Source organism: Lissotriton helveticus, chromosome 7 (assembly GCF_964261635.1).
Source record: "Lissotriton helveticus chromosome 7, aLisHel1.1, whole genome shotgun sequence".
Lineage (NCBI taxonomy): Eukaryota > Metazoa > Chordata > Amphibia > Caudata > Salamandridae > Lissotriton > Lissotriton helveticus.
In genome coordinates, this window is record NC_136068.1 from 139,639,214 (window position 1) to 139,650,767 (window position 11,554).

Below are 11,554 nucleotides of genomic sequence, written 5' to 3' on the forward strand. Positions count from 1 at the left end.
TGATGCTAAGCCTCCAACAGTGCAGCGCTGTTGTCTGCAATATTGAGGTGTAGGGGACCTTGGTTGCGTGTAACAGGATCTTCGCCAGCAGCAGACTGGGGCTCCAGCCAGATTCCAGTAAAAAGGTTCCATCAACGTTCACCCCCTCCAGCCATTGTATTTGGGCAGCGAGCTGGTAGAGTTCATAGTCAGGAACTCCCAAACCTCCCGCATTTATAGGGCATCTAAATATTCGGAGCGGCACTCTACGCCTACCTTCCCCCAGATTAAGTCTCAAACCAGGGAGTCCATATTACGGAACAGGGGCATAGGTATTAACACTGACATGTTAGCAAAGTAATATAGCACACGAGGGAGCATAACCATTTTTGACAGAGATATTCTGGCCATTATGGGGAGGCGTAGCGTGCCTAAAAACTGAACACTAGACCGAAGTGATAGCGCTTTGTCCAGGTTTCCCTCTCTCAAATCTTCCAACAAGTGGAAGATCTGAACACCCAAATATTTAAAAGTGTCCGATGCCCTGTTAAGATCCACGGGTACATCCAGGGGGTGCGCTAATGGTTTGGCCACTGGGAACAGGTACGTTTTGTGCTTATTAACCCGAATGGCTCCAAACATTGCAGGGCTGTTCCGGCTCCCCAAGCAGCGTCACATAGGTAGACTAATAAACCGTCCGCATAAAGAGAAATGATGTTCATCCGTCCTCCTACTGTCAATCCCATGCCTCCCCCCTCCCCCACCGGAATAATTCGGCCAGAGGATCTATCGCCATGGCAAATAGAAGTGGCGACAGGGGGCAACCCTGTTGGGTACCTCGTGCCACGTGATATTGTGGGGAGATGGTTTTGCCGGTCTTGACCCCGGCTGTAGGACGAGTGTACAATAGATGCACCCATGCCACCCAACCGTCACCCATATCCAAGCGCCTCATAACAGCCAACAGGTAGTCCCATTCCACGGTGTCAAAGGCCTTCTCTAGGTCAATCAAGAAAATGGCAGCCTGCCGGAGGGCCTGTGCTTTTGGGTGGTAGAGCACAGAGTACAACCGACAGAGGTTATACGAGGTATTGCGGGAGGGGATAAATCAATTTTGGTCTTGGTGGATTAGGCCCTGTATATGCTAAAGCAACCAGAGTGCCAGTACCTTGCTAAGTATCTTAAAATCGGTGTTTAACATAGAGAGGGTCCTATAATCCTTTACCTCGGCGTCCGGAGATGTGGTTTTGGGGAGTGGGATCAGCAGCGCATCTCGTGTGGTTTCCAGCAGAAGGCCCAGCTGAAGCGACTCCTCAAACAAGGTCACCAATCTCTGAGCTAATTCAGCCCTGTATTTTTATAGCATTCTCCCCGCAGGCCATCTGGGCCAGGTGTTTTCCCATTAGCAATAGCAGAAATGGCACCCCGTACCTCTTCCAGGGTTACCGGTCCACCTAATTCCTCACATGCCTCTGCATCCAGTGTGCGGAGGTCTAGAGGATCTAAGAAGGTATCAACAGTAACACTAGGAGACCCCGGGCGGTGTTGAGGGCCTATAGATTAATTTCTCCCGGATCATGCAGGGTTAAACCGTCAACCATCCGTATGCGCATGATTCGAATCCATGAGCCTCCAGACGAATCAACCAGGATAAGAGATGACCAGCCCGTCCCTCCTCCCCCTGTGCTCTATCCATATATGCCCTATAGTCATAAGACCCAAGTCGCTCTAGTATGTCAGTGTATTGTGCACGTTTACCCAGAAGGCGTGCTTGGGCCTGCAAGTCTCGCCCCTGAATGTTATCCAACTCTCGTAGTAATCCTTCTCTAGCCAACAACTCACTGTAGAGCTCCCTGCGCACCCCGAAACTTTGCCCAATGCAATGTCCCCGCACCACCACTTTAAAAGCTTACCGCTCTAACCGAACATAGGAAGCAGATCGCTCATTATTGACAAAATAGTCGCTGACAAGCAAGAGTAGGGCATCTGCAAACGGCACGTCTTCTAGGGACACCGGGTTAAGGCGCAATGTGGGTATTGGGGTTCTAGCTCCATGTGGCCAGTATGTCAACAACAATGGGCTGTGATCGGATAGCGTTTGTCCCAAATACTCTGTATGTGTAATGGAGTCACTGGCGGTGGGGGTACACCAGAAGGTGCCTAGTCGTGTATGGAGTTCGTGCAGTGGGGAATAGAAGGACCATTGTCGTGTGTTCCAGTGTTGGATCCTCCAAATATCCTGCAGTCCCCAATGGGAAATCCAGTCCCGCAGTCCAGCTGCCACTCGGCAGGTCTGGGCCCCTGGCAGGGGAGGGCGAGATCGATCTAAGTCCACATCTGTTACTCTGTTAAAATCCCCTCCCATTAGTACTGGACCCACCATCATGTCCGCTATATGAGTAGAAAGATCAGCCATATAGGCCATCTGATCCTGGTTAGGGGCATACACGCAACCCAGCGTGACTTCCCGCCCATATAACCTGCCCTCCTTGTCAATAGCAGACCGTACCAATTCAAAGGGCACTCCTGATCTAATCCAAATTAACGCCCCATGGGCATATGCAGAGAAGGACGTAGCGTATACCTGTCCCCTCCACGTTCTACACAGCCTGTCCACTTCTATTTGGAGCAGGTGCGTCTCCTGCAGGAGGATTATCTGCACTTCTCATCTCCTAAGGTAGTTGTGTATGCTGTGGCGCTTAGACAGGAACCCCATCCCTTTAATGTGAGTAGTTTCAGTGTCTGGTAGTGTGTTGCCATTATTAGCTAAGTAATCCTTCTCTCCCATCCCGAGGCCCCTGAAACCCTCCAGGACTGAAAAGCATTTCGAGCTCCGCGCTGCAAACAAGGCAGGTCTAATGTAAGAAAGAAATAAAGGCAAAACTAAATGAAAGGAGATCCCAACTAATGTAAGAAATAAATAAAGGCAAAACTAAACGAAAGGAGATCCCAACATCGACCAACTCCCCAGAGCAGTGTGACAATGGCCACCCGCCCAAATCCTTCATGCAACTTCGATAGTCAAAGGTCCAAACTAACTATGGTGAGGTCCCCCCAAGGGGTCATGGCTTTGTTCATGGTCTCGTGTCTGTATATAGAGTGTCAGTGACCGTGGCTGGCACTGAGCACCCCCAAAAATCAAACCTGAACCATTTTACCTCAGTATTCCATTGTGGCCCTACCGGGTCTAGAGGAGCAGGATGTGTGACCAGGTCCATTCCACGTTGCAGCCCCCTCTATATGATCTCATCCACAGTCTTCGGAGTGATCCATGGCATAATTAGACTGTCTGCATTGGAGTAGTCCGATTCCGAGCCCTCCGTGCCCCTCGGCAAGCGGGAACCCACCTCTGACTGCTGCCTGTCATCCTGCATTATCTCAGCCACTGCCTGCAGTGCCGCCGCTCTCTCTCGCTACGCTTGTGAAGGGCTTGGCTTCTTTGGGGCGCTCCTCACCGGTCGCCTCCTGGTTCGCTTTCCGGTCCGTCTGTTTTGGAGGGGAGGTGCCTGTTCCCACGCCACTCTGGTCCACAGTCTTATACTCCTCCAGCCACTCCCAAGCCGCTGTGGCGTTTTCACAAAAGTGCTTTTGCCATCCTCTATGATGCGCAGTCAAGCTGGGGAGATAAGGGAGTACTGGAGGCCCTCAGCGCCTTCTTAACCTCAAGAAAGGAGGAGCGTTTCAGCTGCACTTCGAGGTTATAGTCTGGGAATATTGAAACCTTACTGTTGTCCACTGCAAATGGGCCGTTTCAGCGAGTTTTTTGTAATACAAAGTCTGTGTCCCGGTAGTTTAAGAGTCGGGACCCCACCGGCCTCGTTGACCGCGCCGGGACACGGTGTGCTCTTTTCAGAGTATAGAACTGTGTGAGCCCTTCCGGCGCAACTACTGTACGGAGCCATGGTTCCAAGTAAGACATCATATTGCCATTTTCAATCCCTCCGGCGGGCCCAAAACGCGGATGTTGTTCCTTGGGTTACGCCCCTCACTATCCTCCTCTCTGCGCTCCAGTACTTTGACCCTGTCGTTCAGGTCCGTCATTTGTTTAAGCATCGCCTGGTGGGCCGGGGCTCCTCGAGAGAAGATTCCATCAATTTTACCCGGTTACTGAGTTTCTGGTGTTCGGCGCGTAAGAATCCCAATCCCATCGAAACTGTACTTATGTCTTGGTGCAGGGTCTCCTATGTGTCTGAAATTGCCTCCAGAATCCGAGCCAGCTGCTGTTGTATGGGGTCTTCAAGCTGTGGTGCCTCAGCGGTAGTCTGAGCCAGTCCCTGCTGATCCTCCTCCTGCTCCGGGGCTGTCCCCGGTAATTTTGGTCTGGTTTTGCCCATTTCTACCACCTAGGCACATAGGCGTCACAACACAGTCCTAAGGTCTTCCCACCGTAGTCTCCTCTGCACTAGTAGTACTAAGAGCAGCAAACAGGGACCCAGTACAAGTGGCACACAGTTCTTATGAGGTTCAGCGTCTCCTACCTCACGACGCAGAGGACGGGCTTCACTTAAGACGTAGCCATGTTCAGAATTGCTGCACCACACCAGAAGGGGTAGCCGGGAGAAAGGGGGGCAAGAAGAGTGCCTCGCAATCAGCAGCCTCTATGGGGATGCCCCAGCGCCGGAAACCAGGCACTCACCGCTCCACCAGGATCACCACAATGTCGCCTGTGGTTTCACCACTACCCCACTCCACCTCCCAGTCAAACGAGCAGTGTGGGCTCGGGGAGGCCACTCAACAATCTCTATGCGCCACACCCAGGTCCGTCCCAGGCGCTCCTCGCCTCAGCACACTTCCGTGAAGCTCCTCTCTGCCGCAGCAAACACCCTGGAGCGGAGTGAAGTGGAGTCCCAATCCAAAAGGCGTGTTCATAGATGTGTCCAGAGTCAACCACACGCAACTAGGTGGGCCTCAGAGGGACCGGGTCTTGGCTAGGGGCCACCGTCAGCACTGCAATCATGCATCATAGCCCAGGGCCAGCCAAGCGTCCACCGGCACACCGTACCACTCTGCTTTGCCGGCCCACTTCACTCCACAGTCCGCCCTCGGAGTCCTGCAGCAGTCGGGCCATCCCAATGTTCCAATTTTTTTCGGCCTTTGAAGCCGCTGTTCGGATATACCGACAGGAGTAGATTATGTAGATGAACATTGGAATCGCGTCTTCAACTGATTACCAACATCTAGGAATGAGCCCCTGATGAAGGGCATAGCCCAAAATGCATTGGGTACATCACCGCATTCATAGGCACATCAGCGCATGAATTAGGAGGGGATAATTGAAAAGTTGCAATGTGAAGATAACGTCACAACAAAAAAAAGAACATTACAAAAAAAAAAAAAAAAAAAGAAACCTTTGGAATTACCATTGAAGTACATTTTTGAATTATTGAAACTTTATGGATAAAAATGGGGATTGGTGACGCTTTCCATCATTTGAGGAAAACGCTTATTTTCAAAGAAATAAGTTTCTCTTCCTTCCATCCAAATGCCTCCTTGACCATCTTAATTTGGAAATGCTTTTGTACCTAGTTCCTCAATGGACCAAAGCCATCAACCTCTCTCTCTCTCTCTCTCTCCCAGACGTTTTTCCTGAATACCTGAAGGTAAGGCACGTATGTCCACTTCCTAAGAAGCCCAACCCCAGCCACGAAAACCTCAACAACTTCCATCCTATCACCGGTTTAACTTTTGTAGCAAAAATACTGGAAAGCCATGTATCTAATCAACACAGGGAGTTTGCATATCACAATAACATTCCTGATGCTTCCCATTCCGGAAGTAAGGCAGGCTACAGCACTGAAGCCGCTATCTTACAATACAACAGTGGGTATTCTTGTCCATTGTTCTTACTTGATCTTTCTGTTGCCTTTGATAGGGTCAACCAGGACTTCCTTGTCCACATGCTAAAAGATTAAATGGGCTTTGCCTTGGATTGGTTCATATCATACCTTGAAAACCAATCACAATTAATCAAAATTGCCAGGTCCTTGTCTGGCCCACGTACTATCTCTCAATGCATCCCACAAGGCTCTCCCTTGGCTCCTATGCTTTTCGATTTACATATTGAACCTTTAAGCAACACAGGTGAAGAATCTGCCATTGTGTACCTACAATATGCTGATAACACCAAACTGTACATTAAAATATCCTGCCAATATGCATCATTACCTTCTATACTCTTAGCAAAATACAACTATGGATGAACAAACATGACCTCCGATTCAACCCTGACGAAACTGAGTTTCTCTTAATCTCGTAATACACTCCCTTCCTCTCAGTCCAAAAATGGCTGGATTCCGCCAACCTCTCACGATGTTCTCAAGGTAGCAATACGCTCTGTTTCATTCTTGAGAATATACTCAATCTCCATTGTGAGAAGTTGGCCTGGAATATGCTGTCCACTATTCTAGTGGGCACCTTGCACCAGTCCAAACGACCCTTATTGATGGTAGGTTTAAAGACAACCTTTATAGAAAGCGATCCCAGTGGTAGCTGTGGAGAGCAGCCTTCAGGCTAAGTCTTGAAGGAATGTAAAAGCAGCTTGTTTTACCAGTCTATAATCTCATGAATGACAAAATGAAAGGAGAACCACACCAGGTATATATAAAATATATATGTATTTATTCTTAACACATCCTTCTAGTCTCTTTATGAGGCTAGAGGCAAAAGTACACAAAGTAAACTTAAGTAGCACACCGTAAATTAGCACAGTATACGTTTTGCCCTAGGGGCCTCACATACCATATACTAAGAAAGTGGTATAAGTACAGCAGAGAACATAGAGACTAGGTCTAGGGCCTGTAGAACCGCTGGGGCAACCAGGAAGCAACCAAGGTAGGGATGCAGAAGACCCACGGGGGACGCGTGCAGTGTCTAAACACAGCCGCGAATCACCATTGACTTCTATGGAGAAAGTTGCGATTGGATTTTTAAAGATGAAGGACACTTAGGAGTGGACTAGGAACAAACCGCTTCAGTACTGGACAGTTCGAGAGCCAAGACCCACAGGAGCAGCGAAGTACTTATGTTACCTCACCCAGGGAAGCCGGGTGCATATGTGTCTTTTCATTAAGAGTTTCGTCGTCGTTTCCTATAGAGAGCTACAAAAAAGTGCTGCAGGCGACCAGATGAAAAGTGTCTGGATCGAAGATCTGAAGAACCTGAAAGCAGAGGGGACAGAGTCTGGGTCACTTGCCAGTGACCAGGGAGGCAGTAAGAAGATGACCACCGATGTCAGGTGATTTCAGGTTCAGGAGGTGAAGCTTGACTCTTCAGCCACGAGGACCAGAAGGCGTCGACGACAACCAGGAGCTGGATTCGAGCTGCCCCACGACGGATGTCGAGTGCTGCAACGTCGGTATCCGGATTGGACCCAACAAGCCTTGTCAACAGCAACCCACGCAGAATGCAAAGATTGGCCTCGGAGCAGATCAGCAAGGTCTGAGGGACTCACCCTTTGGAGGTGAGTAAGGGCACGTCTGGAGCAACCAGGGAAGCCCAAGAAACAAAACAGTTACCTTCGTGGGGACCCACCAATCGACGGACCAGGGATCGCGAAGGGGCTCGAGCAGAAATGCTAGAAGCGGGCCCACGGAAAACTCGTGGAGTGTAGGCCCACAATCTTCAGTGCAAATTGGTGCTCAGGGATTGGACTACAAGTAGCCCAATGCACAACTTCGGGAAAGCTCGGCAAGTAAGTGCACTTGCAAATATGCATGATGTCCAGGAGTTCCGGTCCCACGTCTCTCGTGAGGGCTGCGGGTCTCAGCTTTGCTGTGATCTCGTGTCAGCCTCAGAGATGTCTGGAAGTCCGTGTCCTGTGTCGCAAATCCTTCGGGATCCCACGGGAGCCTCGAAAATGCAGACCGGCAAGATGCTTCTTTGGTGCCTGTTTGAACAGGGGAGTCACTCCTTGACCCCTAGGGAGATCCTTCCGTCTTCTAGTCGAAACAGAATGTCGAAGTTCCAGGATATATGTTGCAGAGTTTCGTCCAGGGAAATCTAATGTCCCTGGGACTGGGTTCCTATACTTATACTAAGTTTAGGGGTTGGACTAACGCTAGGGTCCCACCTATGGGAGGATCTGGGGAGAAGGTGGTTACACCCCTTCCCCTTTGTCCAGTTTCGCGACAGAGCTGGGGTTGAGTGCCCCAGCAACCGGTTTAAACTGGGGTATGCACAGGGACACCTTGTGTGCCCCAGGGACTGTCTAAAAAGCATTCACGGAATGCACCTACCCTGCCCCAATACACTAAAGCCTGTCTGGGGAGGTGGTTACCCCTCCCTGGACAGGAAACCTATTGTCCAGGCCTCCCCTGCCTTAGTTTCGCCCAGCAGCAGGAGGTCAGACTTGTGTCTGTGGCAGCAGCATCCATTTTGTGATGCTGGGGCTCTGTTAAACTATTACCGGTCAGGTAAGGGTGTACATGTCTTGCACTTAAGGGTATATGGTATGGCTGTATCACAGAGCAGCCATAAGGAAGGGATTCTGAAAGCTGCAGAGGGGCTCAGCTCATGCTTGGGCACCCTCTTACACAAAACCAAGCACTCTGCCTTCAGGATTGTCAAGGCCTGCCATAGGAGTGACATAGGTTTATATGTGTCTGTATATATATAGGTAGATATAGGGATACTATATCTTAGTAAGGGGTACTTACACCACCTTACCCTTACCCAGGATGCAGTAGCAGACCTGTGTTGCCATTTTGGAAGGCTTCCCAGGGGTGGCATAATACATGCTTAAGGCCCTGGTAGGCCTCTGGGATACCTATGCCCTTGGTACCTAAGGTACCATATACTAGGGACTCACAAGAGTAACCCAGTAACCAATCTGGAGTGTACCTAATGTATATGTAATCCGTTCAGAGAGGAAGCAGCTAGGCTGGGGTCCTGGTTAGCAGGGCCCCAGCCAGGCTAAAGTTGATAAATTAGTGAAACACAGCAAAAAGTGGGGGCAACCATAGTAAGCAGATCCTACTCTTCTACACACATGCCCACATCTCACACCACAGCCAATAATGTGAAGAACCAATTTAGACTACCCAAGGGCCTCAAACCTTTCTAACTGGAAGAAAACATAAATAAATGGAGTTACGCAAGCACTGGTGCTTTCCACACTGGATTATGGTAACACAATTTTATCTGACATTCTGAAAACACATCTTTTGAAGCTCAAAGCCACCTTGCGTGCTTCTTCCCATTGAATGTTCATTACAAAATAGGGTCAACCCAAAAAGAAGTCACTGGGACCTGGGTATGCAGTAATATAGAAAGAGGAGTCCCAGAACAAGAGGACAGATAAACAAAAAAATCAGGAAAAATTTAGAAAAAGTTTTCGTAGATTTGGAGTACAGTGTTATTTATTCACAGAGTACTCAACCACATTTTTTGGTGTACATTGCATGAAAAAATATCAATTGACAAATATTTGTGCCCAAAGACGAGGAAGTGGTGCAAGGTAGGGAACGTGGTGCAGGTCAAACATACTTATTTTCAAACACAAAGGAGACAGAATTTATTCTGGCTTCCCACGGGAGCCAGACATTGGTACAATAAAAGTTCATAAGATTGCGAGCAACCAAACGTCTGGAATCAGCAGTATAAATCGTGCTAGGGGTAGAAGCTGGTACGGGGGGGTAGTAGTCTACGTTTCGACCCTGAACGGTGTAGGGTAGGTAGACACTTACAAACGGGTCTTCATCAGGACGGGAAAGAGTGTTGGGCAGGTTTTGCTTGTCACAAAGGGGCTAGATATTAGGAATCGGGCTGCCAGGAAGCGGTCAAAAGTACTGCGGTCCTCTTAGAACGGGAGAAATAAAACGGAGGAGACCGGGGCTTACACCTTGTGGTTGTTCAGGGTCGAAACGTAGACTACTACTATGTTTGACCTGCACCACGTTCCCTACCTTGCACCACTTCACTTTTTCCCTCCCGCCCCTTTCCTCGTCTTTGGACACAAATATTTGTCAATTGATATTTTTTCATGCAATGTACAACAAAAAATGTGGTTGAGTACTCTGTGAATAAATAACACTTTACTCCAAATCTTCGAAACCTTCTTCCCATTGAATATGAATTGAACGCTTCAAGCACATCACTCCAGAACGTTCTGTCATTTAGGTTCGCTTCCTACTAAAGGTACCTGAAAGACACCCTGTATTGTCCACAAACTCATCCATGCTCCCCATCTTGCCAAGAAATTAAGATTATTTGGCGATTCTCTACATTTGTGCGGCTCTCTGATATTTCTAACAGAAATATCAGTGTTCAACAGAAAAGTACCAAAACGCAATCTTTTTCCAGGCTGTACGCCCAAATCTGTTACTCACCCTCTCAAACTACAGGTAAAACTTGTTTCTCCTGAACCTGCATTTTCCTCCAAAACACAAAATAACTTGACCACCAAGACTTACACATATTTACCCTACTCTTCAACGAAATCCGCAAATAGAATACAATGGTTTGCTATTCTGACATTGAACGTTTACTGAACCTATGTAATGTACTGGTCTAGCCAACTTTACCTTCCATCGTTTTCATCACACAGACTGCACAATATTGAAGATTATAGAATTTAAGTAATTTACTTATTGCGCTTATTTCATACTTTCTTCGTTTGTTTTGCCAATGTACAAGGGCTCTCATGATACAGTTTCCAAAACCGCTATGTTTAACTTCTGTTTATTTCGACCGCAAGCATGGCATTCTGGCTGGATTAAAACGCCACTGGCAACTGCTGCTTGTTTTGTTGTTTAATATCGCCAATTGGCTAACTTTGATGCTTTTTCCATCGGTCTTGTCACAACTCTATTTCTATTCCAAACACTGTGTCAGTAATTAAGACAAGATCCTGCGTTCTGCTTGGTGTGCCCTTTCCATAACATTTCGCATTCTCCTACAAATGCACACGCCTTTCTAGTTCACCTGCTGTTTGTCTGCCAGCACCTCCTCGGCTCGCTCCTCCACCTCCTGCAGGAAGCGCAACACAAGGTCCGGTTCCCTTCCCTGAGCCAGCGCCATCCTGCCTGGAGCTTTGGAGCTTCAAATGTGAAACTTGTGACAAGCGCAATCACCTGTCAAGAGAAGCCCACAACAAGCACGCTTTCTACTAAAAGTAGCCCAACGCGCATGAACACGGAAATAGGGCTTAAAGGAAAGCATGAGACCCACGGAGAGAGAATTTTAGATTTTTATAGCGCCAACTCGACCCAAAGGAATTTGGGCACTTTACATGACCACCAGTTACGTTACACAAAGACACGTTCATTTGTTTGATATAGGAACGGGGAGATTAAGTGAACTGCGCAGAATCACAAGATGCTGAGCCCACGCCGAGATTAGAACCTGGTTCTGCAGTTGAAAAGTCGGCAGCTCTGGCCGTGAGGCCACATCCTCTTTAAGGGTTTTAAACTCCCATGAACTTTCGCTACATTTAGTTATAAAGTGCTGCTTTAATGAGCGGATTTAACTGTTTTCTAATACCAGTACCTCTGTTATTTAAAGCATAGTAGAAAACTACGTGAAACAAATATTAAACAAAGTACAACTATGATTATGGCACTCCGAAGGAAACATGATT

At 48.2% G+C, this 11,554-nt stretch overlaps 1 protein-coding gene across 1 annotated transcript in view; it reads right to left on the reverse strand.

Annotated features, from left to right (window-relative positions):
• Positions 1-11,055, reverse strand: part of PDRG1 (p53 and DNA damage regulated 1) — a 62,839-nt gene extending 51,784 nt beyond the window's left edge. The window contains exon 1 of the mRNA XM_078651769.1: positions 10,900-11,055. Within this exon, the coding sequence (XP_078507895.1) occupies positions 10,900-10,995 (96 nt within the window). The 5' untranslated portion in view covers positions 10,996-11,055. The remainder of the gene's footprint in view (positions 1-10,899) is intronic.
• Positions 11,056-11,554: the final 499 nt, after the last annotated feature.